The following is a 25,641-nucleotide window of genomic DNA, read 5'->3' on the forward strand; positions in this document are numbered from 1 at the left end:
GGAAAATATGCCCTTGTCTCATCCCTCTCCCGTTCTCCCAGCTCCCTGCATGTGCGCTCCAGAAAGGAGGGATGCATGCGAGGATATGTGCTCACAAACCCAATGACTCGGGCCTACAGTATGCTGCGCTTTAGCCTGTTTAAACCAATTAGTGACAGTTTTGAAGGCAGCAGTTATTTCAAACTCTTGGGGGTGCTTATAGCTGAGTGCCTTTCAGTCTTCTGCCAGTCATGTTGCACGCAGTTTATGTACAGTTGTTTGAGGTGGAAAATGAAGTTGCGTTGCAAATTTGTTTGTCATGCTGTGTTATGAAAAGCTTGTACTGTAATTGCACAGCCATGAGAGAGAAAGAGAAAGAGAGAGAGAGAGAGTCAAAGCAGGAAGTATGGAGAGAAAGAGGGAGAGAAAGAGAGAGAGGGAGGGAAGAGGACACCAAACCAAAGCTGATAAGGGATAGTCTTTGCAGAAAGCCGATCAGCTGGGGTGCGGCATAGACCTCCACCTTCGCCGAGCCTTCACCCAGGCAGTGATTGGGTTACACCGGATTACACCGGATTGCATAGCATTAGCCTCTGGCTCCTCTGACATTAATGCTTCGGAGGGCCTCATGGATCAACACTTTGAAATGCCTCACACGCGCACACACACACACACACACACACACACACACACACACACACACAAGTGCGCGCACAACACACACACACACACGCGCACACACACAGAGAGGCTAAGACGTGACTGACAGCTCGGCTGGCTGTGTGTGCTCGACCGCAGGAAATACAGTAGCCACTCCGCTCTCGCTCTCGCTCTCTCATCCGCAGCAGAGCTGACTTTGTAATCGCCATACGCTTTCGCTCACCGCGTCGCCTTGCTTGCTTTAGGTAACCTGAGATGCGCGCGTGGGGCGTTGCGCGAATGCGAAGATCATTTTAATTCATGTCAAAAAACCCACAGTGTGGGAGCAGAATGGAGGGGCCCACCGAGGACAATGGCTCTTTGAGGACGGTGATAGTTCCCCTGTTCAGGAGTGTGTGTGTGTGTGTGTGTGTGTGTGTGTGTGTGTGTGTGTGTGGTGGGGGGGGGGGCATGGAGCCTCAGAGAACCTTGGATCCGAACAGACTGTTCTGTACGTTATAATTGTACATCGCTTCAGGAGTGCTCTTGAGCGCACTGGAGCCGGGGTCCTGGCTAATTTTTGCTGCGTAGCGCCGGTTTGTGTGGCTCTCGGCCATTACACCGATGCTTTAAAAACCAACAGGGCCTTTATTCCTCTGCCAGGTCCTGCAGGTCTGTTGGAGCAGCGCAGCCAACCACTGAAGGCCATGTGGTTTTAAAGGCTGACAGTAATAAAGTGTGTGTGTGTGTGTGTGTGTGTTAATATGTGTGTCTGTGTCTGTGTGTGTGTGTGTGTGTGTCAGGGTACGTGTGCGTATGTGTGCACCGGCATGTGTGGGTGTTTTAGTCTTTGTGTCAAGCATTCACGCGATCCACATCAAACAGACTGGCCCCTTGTCCTGCTGTGGCCATTGCGGCTCATACCTTTAGTGAAACGAACCTGATTGGCTTGTAATTGGCGCTAGAATTGTTTTTGCCGAGACCTCATCGATTTCCAGAGGACCCATTAAAACACAGCTGCTGCCGGTGCTGCTGCCGGTGCGGACACGCCCTAAAAACCTCCAGCTCCCCGTGCCCCTGTCACCTCAGCTGCCCCCCCCCCCCCCCACCACCACTCACACACACACACACACAAAAACCCCTCTCCTGCGGGTCCCATTGGTGCCACACCCTGGAGCTGCCCATGACTAACGCCCAGGCCCTGCCCTGCTTGTGGAGTATATTTGAGGGCACGAATGTGCCCCCAAAAGGGTAGTTTGAGGGCGTTTTATTAAGATTGGGCTCCTCTCTGGCTCCAGTGGGGAACAGAGGGGCTGTTGTTGTCCCAGAGTGGGCTCACGTATGGAGGGGAGATGGGCTCGGCCGAGGGGGCCGCTGGTGTCAGAGCACGCGGGGTCCTTTTGGGTCCTTTCTCTCTCTCTCTCTCTTTGTGTGTGTGTGTGTGTGTTTGTGTGTATGCACGTGCATGTTTAGGAAACCCTGGAGGGTACTTTAAGTGTTTATGTGTGTACAAGTGTAAGTGTTTGTGCATGTGTGTGGACTCTCTCATCCGCAGGAGAGCTTAAAGAGCATTTTTTTTCCCTACATGTGTGTGCATATGTGTTTATGTGTGTGTGTGTATGTCTGTGTGTGTGTGTGATACAGAGTGAGAAGGGTTAGTGTGTGTGTTTATATGTGACTGAGAGGGGGTGGTTGGAGTGTGTGTCTTTACGCACACACATGTTGATGTGGGAAGAAAGAAGAGTGGTCTCTTGCCTCCCTTGTTCCTTCTCCCTCTCCTCCCCACCTCTCCCTCCCTCCCTCCCTCCCTCCCTCCATCTCTCTCTCTCTCCTTCACTCTAACACTTCTCACTCTTTTCTTTATGGAAGCAGTCAGCTAGGACATGAGCTCTGGGCTGGGTGGAACATGTGGTTCCTGTTAGTGGGGACAGGGTGTCTGGCACCAACATGGGGAGTGGGTGGCGTGAGGCGGAGATGGGGGTGCTTCGGTTTGGTGTGTGTGGGTGTGTATATATGTGTATATATATGTGTGTGTGTGTGTGTGTGTGTGTGTGTGTGTGAATGTATATGTGTGTGTGTGTGTGTGTGTGTCTGTGTGTTTGTGTGTGTGTGTGTGTGTGAATGTATATATGTGTGTGTGTGTGTGTGTGTGTGGGTGTTTGAGGTTGGAGGGGGTTACGGCACATTGAGATTGAAGACCCTGGAAAGGCAGATAGGGATCAGAGGCCGTGGGGCTGCTGCCTGTGCGCGAGGCCTTAGGAGTGGCTGGGTGGGTGTTTAATGTGATTATCCTCAAAGAGAGGGATGATCCGCTCCTCGCTGCCCCTCACGGTCAGCCACAGTCCCTCCTCTGTGATCCCACAGCCCGCTAGGAGGGAGCGGAGATGCCTCTCTCTCTCTCTCTGTCCCCCTATACCAGCATAGCACAGCACAGCACAGCACAGCATGGAACAGCACAGCACAGCACAGCACAGCACAGCACAGCACAGCACAGCACAGCACAGCAACAGAACAGAACAGCACAGCAACAGCACAGCAACAGCACAGCACAGCACAGCACAGCACAGCACAGCACAGCATGGAACAGCACAGCATGGAACAGCACAGCACATCAACAGAACAGCACAGCACAACACTGCACAGCAACAGCACAGCACCACACAGCACAACGCAGCACAGCAACAGCACAGCACAGCACAGCACAGCACAGCAACAGCACAGCACAGCACAGCACAGCACAGCACAGCACAGCAACAGCACATCAACAGCACAGCAAAGCACAGCACAGCAACAGCACATCAACAGCACAGCACAGCACAGCACAACACAGCACAGCACAGCAACAGCAACAGCACATCACAGCACAACGCAGCACAGCAACAGCAACAGCACATCACAGCACAACACAGCACAGCAACAGCACAGCACAGCATGGAACAGCACAGCACAGCACCACACAGCACATTAACAGAACAGCACAGCACAGCACCACACAGCACAACGCAGCACAACACAGCACAGCTCTGCACTGCATCACTCTTACAGTACATTAGTTTGTGATCAAACCAGCTTACAGTATTATTGTACATGAAACCTGCTGCATCCAGCATAGCTAGCTAATGGCTAGCATTTGTAAACAATGAAATTTGACCTCTTTGCTCACATTTTTCATAATTTTAAACATTTTCTTTGGGTTCATGGCTGTCATTAGTCATGGTGCGTTACTCCCTGGGTCACTCTGTGCTTTTATGTGTGCTGTCTAATTATCTGTATCCTTCCCAGTGCCTCTTATCTGATGTAATGGGCTTTGTTGTTGCCATTTTCAATGATTGTATGATGTTGTAACACTGAGAGAACTGGCCTTTGATTTACCTCACAGTACTCAAAAGGTCAGGGGACACTTGTGTGTGTGTGTGTGTGTGTGTGTGTGTGTGTGTGTGTGTGTGTGTGTGTGTGTGTGTGTGTGTGTGTGTCTGTGCGTATTAAGTAAAGTATTAAGAAAATCATACGGGTGTGCATAGGAAAAAGGATGTTTCTTTGGTTGATGCAGCTGCAATCTTTATTCCAATAAAAAGCAGTAACAAAGCATATTCTGGGTGCTGACTGAAACAAGAGCTTCTTCTGGGAAACGATTCTTGCCATATATTGTGTATTGTTTCAAAGTACCTCCTACCCTTGAAATGTAAATGAATTAGGCTTCTAATGCCAACAGATCTGGCAACCTTTTGTGGTTCGGTATGATAATGATCTCTCCCCCTTGCCTGGGATGGTTCTCAGTGGCCTACCCCAATGCCCGTTCCACAATTGCTTGGTATCATTTGCACCATAGTTTGTTTCCTGGTCCTGGGTGAGGCCACAGCATGGACCTTTGTTTGTTATGTTGATAAGATGACCATATGGAAGGTTATGTAGAATCTCATGTTCTCAGACAGGGTAAACTGGATATTCTTACAAAGTATGCATATGTGTGTGTGTGTGTGTGTGCACATGTGTGTGTGTATTAAGTAAGTTTGTGAGAAGATACACTGGCCAATTGTATCTGGGCCAACTGAGCTTGTCTCTGGTGGGTAGTGTGTGTGTGTGTGTGTGTGTGTGTGTGTGTGTGTGTGTGTGTGTGAGAGTGTGAGTGATCATGTGTGCGTGTGACCGGACGTTTAGGTGTCCACCGTGTGAAATACGTGTGTGTGTGTGTGTGTGTGTGTGTGTGTGTGTGTGTGTGTGTGTGTGTGTGTGTGTGTGTGTGTGCACATGTGTGTGTATTAAGTACGTTTCTGAGAATATACACTGGCCAGTTGTATCTGGGCCAACTGAGCTTGTCTCTGGTGGATAGTGTGTGTGTGTGTGTGTGTGTGTGTGTGTGTGTGCGTGTGTGTGTGTGAGTGAGAGTTTGAGTGATCATGATCATGTGTGCGTGTGACCGGACGTGTAGGTGTCCACCGTGTCAAATATGTGTGTGTGTGTGTGTGTGTGTGTGTGTGTGTGTGTGTGTGTGTGTGTGTGTGTGTGTGTGTGTGTGTGTGTGTGTTTGTGTGTGCAGCTGGAGCAGATGCTGGTCCTGCAATCCGGTGACTCAGATCAGGAGAGTGTGAGTGCAGAGCGCCGGCTACGTGAGGAGGCTCGCTCCTACCGCCTCAAACTGCAGAGCTACCAGGAGAGCCAGCACAGACAGGCTCAGCTGGTGCAGAAGCTACAGGCCAAGGTTAGTATACACATACACACACACACACACACACACACACACACACACACACACACACACACACACACACACACACACACACACACACACACACACACACATACACACACACACACAATCCACAAGCAACAAGCTCAGCTGGTGCAGAAGCTACAGGCCAAAGTTAGTACACACACATACACACACACACACTCTCTCTCCCTCTCTCCCTCTCTCTCTTACACACACACGCACACACACGCACACACACACACACACACACGAGAAAAGGCTCAGCTGGTGTAGAAAAGCACCATTTCTTCTCACAAGCATACATCAACAAACACACACACACACACCACACGGGCATAAACATTGACTGTCAAAGAGGAGCCGTTGCCTGTCAGCCTGCCTGATGATGAATGAGTTTGTGTGTTTGTGTGTGTGTGCGGGCATGAGTGTGCATGTGCTTGTGTAGTGTTGGTCATTCAGCTGCTAGTGTGTGTGCTGCAGGTCCTGCAATATAAGAAGCGCTGTGGGGAGCTGGAGGAGCAGGTTCTGCAGAAGACTTCCGAGTCAGAGAAACTGCGCCTGTCTGTGAGTCAGTCACACACACACACACACACACACACACAAACACACACACACACACGCACACACACACACACACACACACACTGCTGTCTTGAGACAGCATTGAATTGGACAGCATTAGCCATTGGATAATGCCTCTCTCAGTGGGCCCCATACTGAAATCATTAAACTGCATCTTCTTGTGATGGATGCTGATGTCTAAGGCATTCAGCTAAACATAAACACATCTAATAAGACTTAGTAGATCAAACTGGCATCTCTCTGCTGAGTGATGAAGAGGTTCACTTCACCCATGCCATAACAATGTCTTACCAGAGAAATGGGTAGAAACCACGAGTACTGGAATATGAAAGTGGAACGGCAACAATACCTTTCATATTAAAGGAATTGTATGTAAGAAATGTATTTCAATGAATCATAAAATGACCCTCATATGTCACGAGACATTAAGAAATCATTATAATACTTATATCACTGACAACAGGAGTCCGGCCAGGATATTGTCATTTAAAAAGTGAAGTTGCAGCCCTCAATTGATGTTGATGTTGTGTTTTGTCATGTCATGTTGTGTTTTGGCCTGATGCGCCACCCTCCACCTATCTACTAATCATGAAGTCAGTAGTTTTTCAGCATCCAGCTTGCCAGCTCTGCCAGTCAGGGGAGAGAGGGAGGGGATACACCGCTCTACAGTAATTTGAAAGTGACTGCAGTACCAGTTTTGGCCACAATCTTACATACGGTTCCTTTAAGTGTCAATAATGCTCACAGGATTTATTGATTTGCATTTGTATTCATTTTGTGGGTGTTTTGGAGCCCGTTGTCTGTTGGAAGTACTGTTGTACCAGGGGGATTTGTCCAAGCTCGGTGAGTGTGTGTGAGGTGACTAATGTCCCTTCCTGCAGCTACAGACCCACCTGGACTCCTCTGCCCAGCGGCTCCAGCGCACCGAACAAGAGCACGGACGCGACCTCCAGAGCAAGCAGGGCCTGCTGGAGGAAGAACAGAAAAGGTGAAACAGAGAGAGAGAGAGAGAGAGAGAGAGAGAGAGATACATTTCTTTTATTACAAAAATCATACAAACATACACAGAAGCCTTACTAAGCACTGGGTGTTCTGAGAGGGTCTGCTGGGGAAGTAAAAATGTAACCAAGCTCAGAGCCACCCAAGGAGAGGTTTCTCTGGGAAGCCATGTGCAAAACACTGAGCATAAAACACAGTAAAACAGGCCCACGGAAAAAAAAGAGAAATTGCTGGGAGTTGGTCTTTTGATTGAGCCAGAGTGCTTGAAATTCCTGAAATTGAGAGATGTTCAGTTCCTGAGAGAAAAAGAGAGAAAGTTAGCTCCTGCTATTTCATTTCTTGTGTCATGGGTAGGAGAGAGCCAAAGCTGGACTCTTAAGAGAGAGAGAAGGCTCTTCTTCTCTTCACCTCTCTTTCTCCCTTTTCTCTCTCCCTCTCTCACTCTCACTCTTTTTCCCATGCCCCCACCTCACTCGAGCTGGCTCAGCAGAAAGAGACGGAGAGAATCAAGGAGCAGTTAAAAAGACAAACGAGAAAAGAGGAGAGGATGAAAAACAAAAGAGGGAATAAAGAGCAACAAAGTGAGGACAAATAAAGAGCAAGGGCAAGGAAAAAAAAGAAAAAAAAACTCTCTCTCTCTCTCTCTCTCTCTCTCTCTCTCTCCCTCTCTCTCTCCCTCCTTCTCTCTCTCTGGCACACGCTGGCCTTGGCTCGTTCCAATTTGTCAGAGTTAGTTAGCAGAGGCCCATCTGGCTCCAGCCGGTCCGTCGGCCCGGTTCTGTAGCGACGCCTCACACTGTGCGCCGGGCCCTGGGCCCCGACCTCCGCACCTGACGCCAGCCTCTAAAAAGCCCCCAGATTTACAGCACCGGCCCCCGGGCCCCTGGCCCCCGTGAGGCCCCGCTTTGGAGCCCTAATTGAAACACTTCTGGCAGACGCCTGGCCCACCTTGCCCGCCCCCCCCCCCCCCCACTTCACAGGCTCGGCGCTCCGCCTGAGAGCCTCTTCTTCTCTGCCCGGACCTTCGTTGGCCGCCGGTGCCGCGTTGGATCTCCACATCGCCGCCACTGCCGCTGCTGGATCCAGCTGCTCGCTCGCTAGCTCGCTAGCGCCACGGCTTTTAGCGGCGCTAAACCCACCCACCCACGCACACCCCATGAGCTCCAGCTCCAGCTCCAGGCCTATTAAGGGCCGTAAATAACGCTAAGCCTTGTGCCGTGGCTCCGGCTCCTGTAGTTTGTCTCGGCGTGTTATGGTATCGGCCGCCTCGGGGGGGGGGGGGGGGGGGGGCGCTGCTCGGCCTCAGGGGACCGGTGAGTCGTCAGCGTGTCTTGCTCAAGTTGCTGTGGAAAACTTGTCCTCCGTTGTCGTGTGAAATGAATCCAAACATGCGCCTAACACCGACTGAAATCATCTCAAAATGTAGGAGAGCCATCCACCCACAACTCCCCCCCCCACCTCGGCCCCAGCCCCCAAGACACATACACACGCACACACACACACACACACACACACACACACACACACACACACACACACACACATGCATACACTTATAGACTGTCACACAACACCACAGTACACATAATTTAGATGAAGTTTGTCTTGTCTCCATTTATCTCCCCCCCCTTCTCTCTCTCTCTCTCCCTCTCTCTCTCTCTTTTCCCTCACTCCCACTCTCCCACATTCTCTACTCTCTCCGGTCCTCTCCCCACTGTTTTTTCCCATAAATTGCTTTCGTTTGCTACATCACACGTTGGCAGCGGTTGCCGTTACTGGGTGTAGACCCGCGCAGGCTGATGTAAACATCCCTGCAAACGACTCGACAAGCGAACATGGGAATCTGGTGGCAATTAAGGAGCGGGTGGAGGTGGGGACTCGGGGTGTAGATCTGACACAGACTTTATAAATCTGTCACGTGCACTGTGGCCCGTGGTCCGTGGTCCGTGGGTTTATGAGCCCGTAAATGTAGGAGTGATATAGTGGGCTGCATGATGGAGGGCTGGGGGGGGGGGTGTAAGGAATCATATGGGTGTGTGTGTATGTGTGTGCATACATAGGTGGTGTGTGTATGTGTGTGTGTGTGTATCTTTTTACATATCTGATAATGTATGTTCTGCATGTATGTTTTTGTACGTGTGAGCTGTGTGCTGCTTCGTGGCTGCATGGGTATGTGAGTGTGTGTATGTATGTACAGTATGTAGATGTTGGGCATCATTGGCAGGCTTTGACGGATGAGGGTGCCAGCTCTGGTCTCTGGACTTTGGAGTTTGAGGAGGAGGAAGAGGAGGAAGTGGGGGTGGTGGTGGGTCTCTAAGGGGATGCTGGCAGGTGATGAAGGCTGCTCTCCTGTCCTCTGCTTCACTCCACAGGTGCTCGGGCCTGAGCCAGGTGAACGCGCTGCTCCGCCAGCAGCTGGAGCAGGCGGCCGCCGCCAACCAGGGCCTGAGCGAGAGCCTGCGCCGGGCCCGCCTGGATGCCGAGCACAAGGACACGCGACTACGCAGGGAGCAGGAGGTAAGGGAGACGCAGGCATGCATAGTCGCACGCACACACACACACACACACACACAGGCACACACGCACACATGCACACACGCACGCACACACGCACACACAAATGCATGCATACACAAATGCACGCACACACACATGCACACACACACAAGTACAAACACTCACACACTCACGCATGTACACAGACAAACACACACACACGTACATGCGCACACACACACATACACACACACAGGCTTTGCCTGCACCGGGTCTGCCAGGACGCCAAGCACAAGGACACGCGACTGCACAGGGAGCAGGAGAGAGAGAGAGAGAGAGAGAGAGAGAGAGAGAGAGAGAGGAAGGAAAGGAGGAGGAGGAGATGGGACGGAAGGGAAAAAAGTTAGGGTGGGAAGGGGAGGGAAGGGGAGAGTGTAGAGAGATCTTGCTCTGTTGTTGCTATTGTTTTGTGTGTCTCTGTGTGTGTGTTATCTTCCCCTCTGTCCATTTCTCTCTCTTCTCTGTGACTCTCTATATCCCTCTCTCTTTCTCTCTCCCGCTCTCTTTCCATCCGAGCCCAATGAAACGAAACGTTGGAACTTGCAGAATTCCACCCATGGCCCTGTTTGTTCAGCCTGGACACTGGGCTTTGTTTTAAACCTCTGTTTTGATTTTCTCAGCTGTTGTTTCCTGTGAAAACATTCCAATCGCTCGGACAGAGGGTGGGTGACAGAGGGAGAGAGAGAGAGAGAGAGGGAGTGATAGAGAGAGAGAGGGAGGGAGAGAGGGAGGAAGGGAGAATTTGTTGCACGGTGCAAACATCTGGCAAGACTTGAGCGCTTGCTCTGCAGATGGCCACATACAATACAGTGGGACCCCAGTACTGTACACTAGTGTCCACTTTTTGGCTCGAGGTTTTATTTATGTCCTCCGGTGGGTGTTTTTCCACCCATGCCTGTAGAAAAGTGTTTATTTTTGAATGTGTATTTATATATGCGATTTTTTTGTGTTTTGTGTGTATATGTGATGTTTGCATGTATGTGTGCGAGAGTGTTTATGTGTAATAGTGTGTATGTTTGCATGTGTATGCACTCTTTAGTAGTGTAGTTGGGTGTTCATTTAGGCATCTAAAAGCAGAGTTCACTCTTATCTCACAAGTTCATTGCGTTGGTCTTTCAAGTGACTTTTTTCTGCAACTCTTCGCCCAAGTAAGGCCTCCCTGCTCAAACAAATTGCTTTGATAGGAGCCATCTCTCCATCCAGTCTGACCTCCAGCACCCCGCGTCTCTTCCCCTCTCCCTCCCCCCAGACGAGTGCCTCCAGACTGGGCCGTGAGCAGGCGCGTGTGCGGGCGCTGTGGCGCCAGGCCGCCTCCCTCCGCAGCACCTTCACCCAGCTCAGGGCCTTCACTGACAGGTGAGCTCAGCGGGGGGCTGGAGCCGTACTGGAGTTAGACTCTGTCACCTCGGCACCTCTGAACCTTTTTCAACTCACACCCACATCCTCTCTCTCTCTCTCTCTCTCTCTCTCTCTCTCTCTCTCTCTCTCTCACACACACACACAAACTCACCCATATTCACACTCAAACACAGACATACACACTTACAACACCGCCCCCCCCCCACCCACACACATACACTTACACACACACACACATACACAAACCCACAACACTCACACACACACATCGTATCACCAACACCACCACCACCAAACAGCTCCCCCAGTTTCATTTTTTCCCTGACTGGGATCAAAGCAGGAAAGGGGGGGGGGGTCAGGTGCCCCCCCCAGCGCAGTCCTCTCCTCTACTCCTGGGAGTCGATCTGGGGCCTGACAGCCCTCGCCGTGGGGCCGGCCCGGAGCCATCCATCAGGATAAGGCGCTGGATCCTGCGGTCTTGGCTCCTGTCAGAGCGCTCCGAGTGGCTCCTGAGCAGCGCTGAGTAATTTGCTGCGATGGGGGATTACTCAACACTCCGCCGCCGTATCAGCAGAGAGGCTAAACCTCGCGGGCTCCACGCCTCCAGGCCCCAGAGCCGTTCAAAGGGGTTGGTTCCCGGGGTCACCCCTCGGAGGCTAATGGCTTCAGGCAGCTGAAGGATCCAGCCATAAACCCTCCACCTCAAACTCTCATCCACCCTTCCCGCCTGTCACCTCATCACACCCCCACCCCCACACCCAACCCTCCTCCTTACTCTCACTCTGAGATAAAACGGCCTTGCAACAGATATATTAGCTTAATTTCTCTTGGCAATTTAAGTGCTGGGTCACAGTGACTGCACTAAGGGTGTGTGCATATGTGTGTGTGTCTGTGTCTGTGTGTGTGTGTTTGTGTAGGAACCTCGCTGACATGCGGACAGAGTGTGTTAGCACCGGGCGCCAGCTGCGAGCTGCCTGCCTGAGCCTGGAGGTGAGTGTGAGTCAGCAGAGCGCCCCCTCTGGTGTGGAGGTGTCGGCGCTGGAGAGGCAGCTCCGGGAGAAGCTGCTGGAGGCCATGCAGCTGCAGGCGCGCTGGGACGCCGAGAAGGTGGAGCTCAACTCCAGGTCTGTCTGGAGAGTGTGTGTGCGGATGCTCGTCAATGTACATGATCTATAGACCCTTTCAACAAGGTAAACAAAAACAATGCTTGAACATTTTATTTGGGCCCCAATCTACTTCCTCTGCATTAAGATAACATATGGAATGTTAAAAAGGAAGTCTTGTGGGGCCAACTATGATGCTGATAATGGAACTCTTGAAAGGGTCTATAGCTGCTGTTTGTCTTTCTATAAGCTGTGTGTGTGGCTGGTGCCAGATGTTCTTCTTGTCCTAGTCCATTTTCAGAAGATCATCTTTTTGGGTAGTGTCTGTTATCTCATCTTTCCTTCCCACTACTGGTACTTATATTCTTCCCAGTTTCCTGAGAAGTACTGTTTTTTGAGAAGTAGAGTGCGGTTTGACACTTGCTTGAACTTAGGTAATGGTTGTGAAATCAACTTTTAGGACATACGTTTGAAGAACGGAAAAAACACTGGAGAACTCTCTGTACCCGTTACATTTCCCCATGTGAGATTGCCCAACCTTGGGACCATTTCCAAGCACTTGTGGCCAAAAAATGGATGTACATAACAATGCTTCCTGCTACTTGTAGTTGTTTGCCAGTGCTCCTGCAAGCTGTTCTTTTCTGCACGGGAATCAGAGCAATTCAGAGGACAGAGGTCAAAACAAAAAACAAACGAGGACAGTGCGTGCTTTGGAAAGATGCTACCGTGGCACAAAGCAGTCAGTGGCACACCAGCTCTTAGGCATGAAAACACACAGTCGGAGAGAGAGAGAGAGAGCGCCCAGATGAAACGCATTACAGGTTCCACGTGCTCGGGAGGAGACGGCGCAGGTGCAAAAGGTGACCGAGTCTGACCGTGACCTCAGCGTTGCACTGAGGGCCCTGGACGAACTGCAAAGGGCCAGGCAGCCCAATGCAGCACAGAGCAGCGCAGCGTCCGTCCATCCAACCCCTGAACGCCTGATGTCTTCCTCCTCTCGCTCGGAGCTGGGGAAGCGCCAAATCAGGAGGAAGGGGGGGGGGGGGGGGGGGGGGGGGGGTGAGTGAATGTGTAAGTAGAAAAAAAGAGGAGAGAAGGGGAATCTAGCCAAGAAGAGAATTTGTGAGTGAATGAGAAAAATAGAGGAAAAGAGAGAGGGAGAGATTCTGCCCAGAGAGGAGAATTAGTGTGTGCTCAAGATAGAGGAAGAGAGAGAGAGAGAGAGAAAGAGAGAGAGAGCAGAGAGAAAGAGAGAGAGAGGGAGATCCAGCCAAACCATTGTTGGATTGAACACAGGGGATTTAAACAGTGCTGCTGGCTGAAGTCAAAGGAAACGTATACCAAAAGTTGTGAGAGGGAGAGAAAGAGAGTGGATTGGTTTACAGCATTAGGGAGAAATCTCCGCTGCTCGCCGTTTCCCCCGCTACTCGCTGCACCGTGGCCCGGAGTTCCCCTCGGCTTTTTGCGGTCGGAGCGGAGGAGAGGGCACCAGCGAAAGGTTGCGGTTGTTGATGGAAGTCCCACATGTGACAAATGCAGCCCTAAAAATCTCTGTTTGCCAGTGACAGAATTACAAAAGAGATTTTTTTTTTGGGTCCCTGACGAGCGTTGAAAGAATCTCTCTCCCATCTTGATATCTGACCCCCGTCGTCCTCGCTAGTGCAGAGGAGCAGAACTCCCTGAAGATTAGCGCAGATCAGATGATATCCAAGCACTGCTCCACTACAATGCGCCGCTCCGAATGTCGTAATTTTCTGTTTGAATCATGTGATATCCACACTGAATATAATGCCGCCTGACCTCCTTTTTGAACTTGACATTCCTACCAGTGTCACAGGTAACCCAATCCCTCTGTGTGACTTGACAAAACCATATGGGTGTACGACCCTGTGCCAAGAGATCGTATGAGATGGCGCTGGCTTGCTTATGTACAGGATTTATATACAGAAAGCCTTTCGATTTCTGACAGTAATCTGTAGAGATGTTAGACACCATTGTGTGTGTGTGTGTGTGTGTGTGTGTGTGTGTGTGTGTGTGTGTGTGTGTGTGTGTGTGTGTGTGTATGTGGTGTGTATGAGTGCGTGCGCCGTAGCGGAGATCTGAGGGGGTCAGTGTCCTCACTGGACTGTCGTTAACCCAAAACCACAGGGACTCACTTTTCTCTCTAGCTGTGCTCTGAGCCAGGGCTCGCAGGGTGAGAGAGTTCACATGAGTCCACATACACACAGACCCAAACACAGGGGAGTGTGTGTTTATGTGTGTGCTTACATGGGAGTGGGTGCATCTGTAGTATGTGTGTGTTGGGGGGTGAGGATTGGGCCTGTCAGCATTTGTTTTTGTGTATGTTTATATGTATGTTTGTGTGTGTGTGTGTGTTTGTGTCTGTGTGTGTGTGTGTGTCTGTACATGTGTATTTATTTGTATGTGTGTGTATGTGTGCTTATTTGTTTGTGTGTGTAGGATCCTAGAGCTGACAGACATGGTGAAGCATCTAAGGGGACAGAACAGTGAGAAAGAGTCCAGCATGGCCTCTATGCAGGCTAGTCTGGACCGAATGGTGAGTCCCATAGTGGGAAATGTGTGTGTGTGTGTGTGTGTGTGTGTGTGTGTGTGTGACTAATCCCCTGCCACCATCAACACATGACCCGACTGGCAGTCTTGATAAACCCCACAATGCCCTGGTTGACTTTTGTCTGGGTGAAGGGTTCTGGTGTTTGTCAGCAGCCATGTTTGTGTGTGTGTGTGTGTGTGTGTGTGTGTGCATGTGTGTGCGTGTGTGTGTTTGTATGTGTGTGTGTGTGTGTGTGTGTCTGTGTGTGTGTCTGTGTCTGTGTGTGTGTGTGTGTGACTGGGCGTTGTGCTAGCTGACCTCTGCCCTCTGGGTGGTTTCCTGTGCAGGAGTTGAGTCGGGCTGAGGAGCGTGAGGAGAGGGACTGTCTGCTGAGTGAGGTCCAGGCCCTGCAGCACGTTCTACACAGCATCAGCCAGGTCTGACTGGCCTGACGACCACAAACAATGTCCAGATCCATAACATTAACCTCATGCAAAGTCTTTAATGAATTTTCCATGGACAACAGTGACGCAAAAAAGGCAGAGTACAGGGAGTGTTCGAAAGCTAAACAGAAAAATGCAGTTCTGACGACAAAGCAGAACTAATTAAATCAGATTAGAGCACTTCGGTATCATTGCTGTTTTGGTTTGACACGTTGGGTAAAATGAGAGGGGTGGAACGTTGACATGATGCCCAGGGAAGATATTGGCCCAGAACAAAATAAAAATTGATTTTGGTAAAGTTTGGTTTGCAGTGTGTGAACCAAGCAACACAATCAGTGTGACATAGTTAGAGACCCCACCTTTTTGAAAGTACATAGCAATTACTCCAAAATCTTGAAAGTACATAGCAACTGGAAAGCACTGGGCCTATCACAGAATATCTGTGAATTCATATACAGTATGGTTTAAATATCTAGTAATATCGGTGACTTGAAATGGTTCGTTCATGATAGGACTGAACTTTTCTGAGGGTTGAGTTTCGAGTTTCACATTCTGTCTCTGCGTCTCCGTTCTCCAGGTGGCGCGTGGGGATGGCGATGGCGCCACGTTGGAGAGCTCTAAACAGGAAGCAGACGGTCGCTCTCTCGCCCTGTCTCCCCTGCGAGGCGTCTCCCCCCAGAGGGACGGCACGCTGCTGGTGGTCCAGAGGGCCCTGACCCAGCGGCACACTCAAGTTCAGGTCAGAGAGGGCATGGGCTCCTCCTCTCCCTTCTCCTCTCTTCTCCTCTCCTCTCCTCTCTCCTCTCTTCTCTTCTCTTCTCCTCTCCTCTCTCATCTCCTCCTCTCCTCACCTTTCTTCTCCTCTCTCCCCTCCTCCTCTCCTCCTCTCTCCTCTCCTCTCCTCTCCTCTCTTCTCTTCTCTTCTCTTCTCTTCTCTTCTCTTCTCTTCTCTTCTCTTCTCTTCTCCTCTCCTCTCTCATCTCCTCTCCTCTCCTCCTCTCCTCTCCTCCTCTCTCCTCACCTTTCTTCTCATCTCTCCCCTCCTCCTCTCTCCTCTCCTCTCCTCTCTTCCTCTCTCCTCACCTTTCTTCTCTTCTCTCCCCTCCTCTCCTCCTCTCTCCTCTCCTCTCCTCTCCTCTCCTCTCTCCTCCTCTCCTCTCCTCTCTCCTCCTCTCTCCTCTCCTCTCTTTCTCTCCTCTCCGCTCCTCCTCTCTCCTCTCCTCCTCTCCTCTCTCCTCACCTTTCTCCTCCTCTCTCCTCTCCTCTCCTCTCCTCTCTCCTCTCCTCCTCTCTCATCTCCACTCCTCTCCTCCTCTCCCCTCCTCTCCCCTCCTCTCCCCTCCTCTCCTCCTCTCCTCTCCTCTCCTCCTCTCCTCTCCTCCTTTCTCCTCCTCTCTCCCCTCCTCCTCTCCTCTCCTCTCCTCTCCTGCAGGACCTGCGTGTGCGTCTGGAAGCAGCACTGGAGCAGGTGGGCACCCTGCGGGCGCAGCTGCATGAGGGTGAGCTGGAGCGGCGGGAGATGGAGCTCAGGGGCCAGGAGCTGCAGCAGGACAGCCTGCAGATGGACAGGGCCTTGGAGGAGAGCCGGCGGGACGCCCAGAGGTTCCGCAGCTCACTGGACATCATCAGCAGGTGAACACACTGTTGCTACTGACCTATGTGTTTCCAGTGCAGGTCTAAAATGAATTTGGCCGAGGTTAACTGAGTGAACTGTGTTACAGTGAATTGAGTGAGACTGAGTGAACTGGGTGAAATGTATCTGATTTACATGTAATTCAGTTCTGATTTGTTTGATTTGTTGGTACAACACAGCAGATGTGCATAAACATGACTAAGTGAGGTTCTAATCAGTCCCATACAGCTTGCTGTGTTCTTGGGAATTGTGGCTCCTAGAGGATCGTAGGTGATGGTTATATGCCGCATAGTTCTTGGTCATTTGGCTGACCACCAACAGTAGAGTTGATGGGAAAAGCAAGAGTTCCGGTCACAGTTCGGCTTTGCGTTGTGAAACATCTTCTTTAAGGAATGATGGATGGCTTCCAGACATACTTACTGGATAAACCACTTCACATGTCGCCACTTCAGTTTGTTTTGCAGGAATTGATGACTCAGCATGTGCGGGCGTCCCCCTGAACATTGCCGCCCGAACATCGGGGCGAGTTCAAACTCAATTTCCATCAAAACTGTCACGTCGCAATGTTTTTTCGTTTCGCACGCTCAACCTCAGATGTTCTCTTCTCGCCGAGAAATGGCACGGAAGGTGAGAGAGAGCGCCCGGAGTCTCGGCGTCCTTTCTTGCGCTTGGAGCGTCCGGCGCTGGGCAGCGGCCCGCGCTCGCACAGCTGCGTGCGGAGGAGCCTTCCCAGGCCCCGGCCTCCTTTCCCGGAGGAGGCGCGCTGGAGAGCTGACTTCTGAGCTCAGCACAAGCGCAGCACAGCCCCGATATGACAGCGGCCTTTGGGGCCTCAGCTCAACGGCTGAGATCAATCTTTTCAGCGCTCTCCTCCTCTCACTCATCGTCCTCTTTTGTACTCTTCCTCTGTTTCTTTGTTTCGTTCTGTCTGTCGTTCTTTCCTGTCTTACTTTCATCACCTTCTCTCTTTCTCTGTTTCTCTTTCTGTCGCTCTCACTCTTGTGCATTCAATGAATTCCTCATGTTTTCAGGTTTTCCTCATTTAAGCTGTAAATTGTTATATAATCTATTATTTCTTTCTTTTTCTGTGTGTGTGTGTGTGTGTGTGTGTGTGTGTGTGTGTGTGTGTGTGTGTGTGTGTGTGTATCAGTGAGAAGGAGGGTTTGGAGCAGCTGGTCTCTGGGTTGCGGGAGCAGCTGGACTCCCAGCGGTCCGAGCTGGAGGCGGGGCGCCTGCTGCTGCTGGACACTCAGAGGCAGCGGGACCTGCTCAGGCAGCAGAGGGAGGACCTGGAGACGCAACTGGGCCGCCAGCGCGCCGAGGCAGAGAGAGGGTACCACACACCATCTATCCATCTATCCATCTAACTACTGTATCTATCTATCCATCTATCCATCTAACTATCCATCTATCTATCCATCTATCCATCTAACTACTGTATCTATCTATCCATCTATCCATCTAACTATCCATCTATCTATCTATCTACAGTGTATCTATCTATCTAACTATCTATCTATCTATCTATCTACAGTGTATCTATCTATCTAACTATCTATCTATCTATCTATCTACAGTGTATCTATCTATCTAACTATCTATCTATCTATCTATCTACAGTGTATCTATCTATCTATCTATCTATCTATCTATCTATCGAGTATCCCCTGGGAACATTACTCTATCTATCTATCTATCTATCTATCTATCTATCTATCTATCTATCTATCTATTAATTCATCCATCCATCCATCCCTATGTATGTACAACAGTCTGCCCATTGGTCTGCACATCTCACACACATCTTTCATTTCCTCTTTATTCACACAGACATGTTTGCACATTGTATTACTCACATACTGTACATCTGTCTACATCTGTCTATCTGCATCCACCCCATCCCGTTATCTCAGTGTGTTCATCTGTTCATGGCTCCAGTAATCCCTCATGTCATGCCTCCCTTCACACTTGTCATTGCATTCATCTGATTGTCCACTCATCGATCCATCTGCTTGTCCTTCCTTCCTTCCGTGCATTCCTCTCTTCATCCCCTCTTCCCCTCAGTCCCCACTCTTATTGTGTGCATATGCGAATCTGTCACTCAGTCTGTCGTTACCCTCATTCATCGATTCTACGATACGCGTCGATATTGCTCTCTCTCTCTCTCTCTCTCTCTCTCTCTCTCTCCATCCGTCTTTCCTTTCGTTGGTCCACCCAGTCCTCCCGTTTTATTTCGGTCGCTCCAGGTTCCTTTATTCGGGAGCCAGTTTACAATCAGAGGCTCCCGAGATAGAGACCGCAGTCTACGCCGCACACCAGGGGTGTATGGAATGAGTTTGACCAGCCGTAGACTGGCACACTGCTTCAATGGTGGCGCGGCAGACTCCGCCGCACGCGGCTTTAATGAACCAAACGAGATCTAAACACTGTTCCCAGCACATTATATTTCAAAGCGCCGCGTACAGCACATTTCCATCGCGCGGCAGAGCCGGGATACTGTTTCAGGCCTTAAGAAGAATGACCGCCATGTGCTCGGCCGAGCTGTTTTGTTTTAGAGGCTTGCTTGATGAAACTCAATCTCATTAAGTCACGTCAACACCACACATGTTTCACACCGGGGCTCCGGCTTGGGTTGCGTACACATGCCGCCGAAGGGATGCTTTCTATTAACGGACAGCGATCCTGCTTGGAGTGGCCGCGGGTGCTTTTTGTGCTCGTTGAGATGTAGGTTTTTTTTTTTTTTTTTTTCAATGGCCCCCGAGCTCTTGGACTGAGATGCAGAAAGTGACTCAGCATTTCGGAGGGATGGATGACCTCTGACTCAGCAGAATGTCCTTAACTTTGCCCCTAACTGTGTTTATGTAAACATCTGCTCGAGTTGGTGTGCGTTCATGCAGTTTGGATGAATAGAACTCTATGTGTGTTTGTGTGTGTGTGTGTGTGCGTATGTGTGTGTGTGTGTGTTCCCTTCCTGAGTTCTTGTGTTTATTTGTGCATGCGTTTGTTTTGTTCATGTGTTATGCTACACTGCTTGTGATGTTTGTGCGTGGAGTTTATTACCCCCTACAGTCATTTGACTTCATAGGGTGCAATGGCTTGCATATGTGCTGATACTGTGTTCTGTGGCAGAAATGCTGAGTCCAAAAGGGGATTAACGCCCGCTGTACTGCGTCACTGACCCACTCTCTCACTTATCACCCCTTTCTTTGAACATTTTTATGGTCTGTCCACTTCTTCAATCTTCATTTCATGCCTTCAACATGGTCATTTATTCCCTTTGTCAGTCCCTTCATATCCTTTGTCATCCTTTGAATCAGTTTCTGCACACTCTTCTCTTCCTGTGTTTCATAATTGTTCACTCACTCATCCATTCCCACAGTTAGCATTGATTTGGTTGTTCGCACGTTCATCCATTCATTCATTCATGCATTCATTCATTCACACATTCATTCACACATCCATACATTCATTCATTCATTCATGCATTCATTCATTCACACATTCATTCACACATCCATACATTCATTCATTCACACATTCATTCACACATTCATTCATGCATTCATTCACGCATTCATGCATTCATTCACACATTCATGCATTCACATATTCATGCATTCATTCACACATTCATGCATTCACATATTCATGCATTCATTCACGCATTCATGCATTCATTCACACATTCATGCATTCATTCACGCATTCATGCCTCTCTGTGCTGACCTGACCCGTGGGGTTGCCTCCCTGCAGCCAGAGGCTGGCGGAGCAGCTGGAGGAGAGGCACTCGGAGCTGCGGAAGGAGCTGGTGGGCCTGAAGGAGACGCTGTGCCAGCTCACCCTGCACAAGGAGGTGCTGGAGGACGAGAAGGCCAGCCTAGCTCAGGCCATCAGTAAGGTAACACCAGCAGTGGAGGCCACAGAGCCAGGCACACATCCAAACACATAATCTAGACAGGGCAGTCGTGGCCTACTGGTTAGGGCAGTCGTGGCCTACTGGTTGTAACCAGAGGGTTGCCGGATCGATCCCAGACCAGTGGGAACGGCTGAAGTGCCCTTGAGCAAGGCACCTAACCCCTCACTGCTCCCCGAGCGCCGCTGTAGCAAGGCAGCTCACTGCTCCAGGTTAGTGTGTGCTTCACCTCACTGTGTTTTCACTGTGTGCTCTGTGTGTTCACTAATTCACGGATGGGATAAATGCAGAGACCAAATTCCTTGTATATGCAAGTATACTTGACCAAGAAACCTGATTTACATTTACATTTCACTAACAGTGCAGTATTAAGACTCTCTGTGGTGAGGTGTACCTACCACTTGTCAGGCTTCATTGAAGGCCTTGTGGAACACTGTTGTCAGGTTGTCCAGGTCCTGACCAAGGTCATATTACTGTAACATTTGAATGTCCCCAGTCCCCACAGTTAATTTCTAAATAATTAAAGTATGTTGATTTGTATGTAATGGCATGTATGTTTACGTGTGTGTGTGTGTGCGTGTGTGTGTGTGTGTGTGTGTGTGTGTGTGTGTGTGTGTGTGTGCATGTGTGTGTGTGTGTGTGTGTGCGTGCTTGTTTGTGTGTGTGTGTGCTTGAAGTTGGAAGCCCAAAATGCTGAACAGGAAGTGTCGATCACCAGACTGCAAAGTGAGGAGGCAGGACTGCGTGACTCCCTGGCCAAGATGGCCGCCCTGAGTGAAGGCCTAGCCAAAGACAAAGTGGAGCTCAATCGCATTCTACTGCAGGTCAGACACACTGACCAATCACACCACCAAGACACAACCCAGACAGGTCGTCAGGACAGTCAGTGTACAGTATTCTATTATCATAATCAGTAATGGTCAGTAGTTGCCAGCTGTCAGATTTTCAGATGCCATAACACTGAAGGATATTACGCTCTTGAAAAATGCTTGAAATAATTAAACGTGAGAACTGGTAATGTTAACATGACATGTTAATATCATTACAGTAGCATAACAGGATAAGTATGACAGGGTGTGATTGATACGATTGACACTTGACAGGTATTAGAGATTTTACGTGGTCAGAATCAAGCAAAGTTGTGACGGGTTTCTCTGATCAACATAGACGGAAGCAGAGAAGGCATCCCTGGACGAGCGTCGGCGGGAGGCGGAGCTTGAGCGGGCGACGGCTCGTGAGGAAGCGGGGCGTCTGCAGCAGGAGCTCCGGGACGTGGAGGCGGAGCGGCGAGCGCTGGAGGTGTCAGAGGGGCAGCTGCACGAGGCCCGGCTCAGTCTGGAGGCCCAACTCAGCCTGCTGGTCAAGGAGAAGAACCACGCACAGGAGCTGCACGTACAGGTAGGAAAGACTGCACACACACACACACGCACACACACACACACACACACGCACACACACTGAAAAATGTGGAGAATAAATGTCCATGCTTACATAATGAGATAGGTCAACTTACTAAAGCAGGTGCTGGAGCAGGTGCTGGAGCTTCATGCAAAGTTCTGGCACATAACACACACATAGCCACACGCTCACACGTTTACACTCTTAGAGCTCTCTCTCTCTCTCCCTCTCTCTCTCTCTCTCTCTCTCTCTCTCTGTCTCTCTCTCTCACACACTCACACACACACACACACACACACACACACGCACACACACAGACACACACACAGACACACATCTCAAAGCTGTGTGCAAGTGCATGTCATTCATTAAATTTACTTACAGAAAGACATACCGGTACACACACAAACAAACATAATGAGGGAATATATCCATATTCGCACAAAGAAACACACACACTCAAAGAGTTAATTCTGAGAAATGTGGAGAATAAATGCACATGCTTACATAATGAGACATGCAGGCCTAAGTCAACTTACTAAAGAGACAGCAGGTGCTGGAACTCTATGCAATGTTCTGGCACGGAACACACATATTGCCACGCGCTCACACGTGTACACTCTCAGAGCACTCACTCACACACACACACACACACACACACACACACACACACACACTCACACACACACACACACACACACACTCACACACACACACACACTCACACACACACACACACACACACACACACACACACACACACACACACACACACACACACACACACACACACACACACAACTCCCAAAGCTCTATGCGTGTGCAGGTCAGTCCATTAAACAGACATATACACACAGCCACACAGACACAGACCCCATTAAACAGACATACACACACACACACACACACACACACACACACACACACACACACACATTTATGCACACACTCCCACAACTACCATTCCATGTGATTCACAGCCCTCAGCTGCAAAGGGCCTCGTTGACACCCCGAGAGAAACCCAATAGCAGATATTGGATCGATCCATCTGCCACGCCACTCAGCACCTTCCTCACACGTCCTCGAGCTTCACTCTGGGCCTTTAGGACTGCCTGGGGAAGGTGGGGGTGATTAGGGAGGGGAGGGGAGAGGAGGGGGCCAAGGGCTGGGGAAAGAGAGGTCACACGCTCCTCAACATGCTGCCTAGGATGAATAGAAATTGCAGACTTGCGGTATCTATGAGAGGAGAGGAGGGGAGAGAAGAGAAGAGGAGAGGAGAGGAGAGAGGAAAGAGGAGGAGAGGAGGAGAGGAGAGGAGGAGAGGAGAGGAGAGGAGAGGAGGGGTGTGGAGAAGGAGGAAAAGAGGATGGGAGAGGTGTGGAGAGGAGAGGAGAGAGGAGATGAGTGCAAGAGGCTCATAAATTAGCACCTCTGTCCACTCGGAGTCGTCCAGGCCTCCCCTCACCGTCTCGTCCGCTCCCTGGTGTCGGTGCCGAAAGCAGCGGCGTGCGGACATGTGTTCTGCTGGCCTGCGAACAGAAGGGGTGAGAATGTGAAAATGGTTCGTCAAGTCTCGAGGTTTTTGGTTCGTGCTGCTGGATTTACCCAACGGGCCTTTAGCTTGGAGTGATGCAACACTTTTTCTACATTTGTTCCTTTGAAGGGATCACCTGAACACTACATTGCTGTGGTGTTCTGTAAAGGTCATTTAATATCTGAGTTTGATAATCTAAGGCTATTTTAGAAATTCTTTACAAAGAAACTGGAAAAGGTTCAGGGTTCTACAGCTGATCCTACATTGCATTTTTCCTGGCCAACATCGCTAAGATTTTAAAGAGTATATTTTGGCTTGTTTTTCGCATTAAATACCAACCTAATAATAATTTCAGGTGGATTTGCACTTGTTATAGGAACACACATACGTAGGAACACACACTGGGTCTTTAAAGAGGCGACGTTACCCTTATTGAACTTTTGAAAAGTTTTAACTAGACGGCGGGCTTCGAGGCTTCGCCCTCTGAGGTTGCGCGATGATAGCACACCAGAAAATGGCCTTGTCGGCCCAGCAGGGAAACGTCTAGAATTTCATGGAAATATTTGAACAACCTGCTATTTAGCTAGTTACAGTAAACAGCGCAGGACCGATTCTATGTAGACATTCACAGGCTCATTCCAACAATCGACACTGATTGACACGGTAACAAATTTGCCGATTCAGAAGAAAGATATCATTCATGTGGAGGACGTCTTAAAACAACCTCTGGGGTCAAACACACACGACACTCTAAGTCAATTAGTTCTCTTTTGGATTATGCCTGGCCAAAGATAACCGAAGCAAATGTTTCTTGACTGAGTGTGTGTTTTCTATCAGATTATATGAATATGTATGCATTTTTGGCCTGGGTGTGTGTGTGTACTGTGTGTGTGTTTTTCTGTGAATGGGAGTTGTTTCTCGGGGTTCGGAGTGTGTGTTTGTGTACCATGTGTGTTTTTCTTGACCAAGCACTTGTGTGTTTTTCCTTGTACACTTATTTGTGTGTATTTGTTTCTTGTACGTGTGTGTGTGTGTGTGTGTGTGTGTGTGTGTGTGTGTGTGTGTGTATTTTTGTGTTCTAATTTGAGCATGATGTTGTGTACAGAGTCTGCTAATCGGGCCATATTAACACCCCCCTCAGAGTGTGCAATTACTATGTTTTTCTGTCCGTTCTCATGGTCTGTGCACTTGTTTTAGGTTAAGTGATTCTGCGGCCCTGCTGTTGTAAATGTTTTCTGAAGCATTTATTGAACGTGGGTTAAATGTGTTGTTAACTATTTATAACATGCTGTTAAGATTTATTAAGGGTGCTATAGTCAGCGTTAAGGAGAGAGAAATTTTGAGGATGTGTATTTGTACAAGTATGCATTCTCTACCCGTGATTACTATTGTTTGAGTGGGTCAGTGTATGTTGTGGATTTGTTTTGCTGTGTGTCTATTTGCCCCATCCTTCTCATTTATCATATGTTTCTGATTGTGTATATTTTTGGTGGTATGTGCTTTCTTACCTCCCTGTCTGTGTATGTGTTCGGAACCTCTATTTGTAATCATATGTACCGTTTATGTGTCTTATTTGGCCACATTTATGCCTGTGTGTACGTATTTTAACTGTATCAAGCTGTGTACTGTATTTGAATGCCTCTTTAGCTATAAACATGCATGTGTGCTTGTGTGTATCTATGATTGGTTGTTACATACATCTTGTAATGCACTTTTTTGGACACATCATCAGTGATAGTATCTGGGGTCATATGGGGGTTTCAGGTCTTTCAACTTCAGACCCCCTCACCCAGGCGACCCGACCGGGAGTGATAAGTTCCCGGCCTGTGTCCAAAAAGTGCTCGCCCACTTTTTATCCCTCCTGATCCACAGCCATCGTGAGGCTTTCTCTGCAGCCTCTGAAGCTGTACTGATGGCTCTTCTCTTGCGTGCCCCTGTGATTCGCAGGAGGCTGTAGGTCTTGCAGAGTGACTTTCCATGGGCAAGCACTGTGCACACCATCCCCCATCTCTGGCACTCGTCCACCAGCTCCGCATATTTCTCCCTCTTCCTTTCACTGGCTTCCTCCATCCTCTCCTCCCAGGGCACTGTTGGCTCCAACAAGATAACCTGCTTGGATGTTACTGAGAACGGAACCATGTCGGGTCTAAGGCTGGTCTCCACGATGTCTGGCGGGAATCTGAGTCGGGTCTAAGGCTGGTCTCCACGATGTCTCGTGGGAATCTGAGTTGCTTCCCCAGG

At 49.6% G+C, this 25,641-nt stretch overlaps 1 protein-coding gene across 1 annotated transcript in view; it reads left to right on the plus strand.

Annotated features, from left to right (window-relative positions):
* The window catches only part of crocc2 (ciliary rootlet coiled-coil, rootletin family member 2), a 74,868-nt gene that overhangs the window by 22,082 nt on the left and 27,145 nt on the right, over nt 1–25,641 (plus strand). The window contains exons 4-17 of the mRNA XM_076275449.1: nt 5,156–5,317; nt 5,810–5,893; nt 6,793–6,899; nt 9,283–9,427; nt 10,716–10,822; nt 11,743–11,949; nt 14,389–14,485; nt 14,827–14,916; nt 15,500–15,661; nt 16,355–16,554; nt 17,706–17,888; nt 20,309–20,453; nt 21,146–21,292; nt 21,636–21,866. Coding sequence (XP_076131564.1) covers nt 5,156–5,317; nt 5,810–5,893; nt 6,793–6,899; nt 9,283–9,427; nt 10,716–10,822; nt 11,743–11,949; nt 14,389–14,485; nt 14,827–14,916; nt 15,500–15,661; nt 16,355–16,554; nt 17,706–17,888; nt 20,309–20,453; nt 21,146–21,292; nt 21,636–21,866 — 2,067 coding nt within the window. The remainder of the gene's footprint in view (nt 1–5,155; nt 5,318–5,809; nt 5,894–6,792; nt 6,900–9,282; nt 9,428–10,715; nt 10,823–11,742; nt 11,950–14,388; nt 14,486–14,826; nt 14,917–15,499; nt 15,662–16,354; nt 16,555–17,705; nt 17,889–20,308; nt 20,454–21,145; nt 21,293–21,635; nt 21,867–25,641) is intronic.

This window comes from Alosa pseudoharengus, unplaced genomic scaffold, assembly GCF_046254945.1.
Source record: "Alosa pseudoharengus isolate Yale_2024_CS ecotype anadromous, Long Island Sound unplaced genomic scaffold, YU_APseudo_1.1 YU_APseudo_1.1_scf_11, whole genome shotgun sequence".
NCBI classification, from domain to species: Eukaryota; Metazoa; Chordata; class Actinopteri; order Clupeiformes; family Clupeidae; genus Alosa; species Alosa pseudoharengus.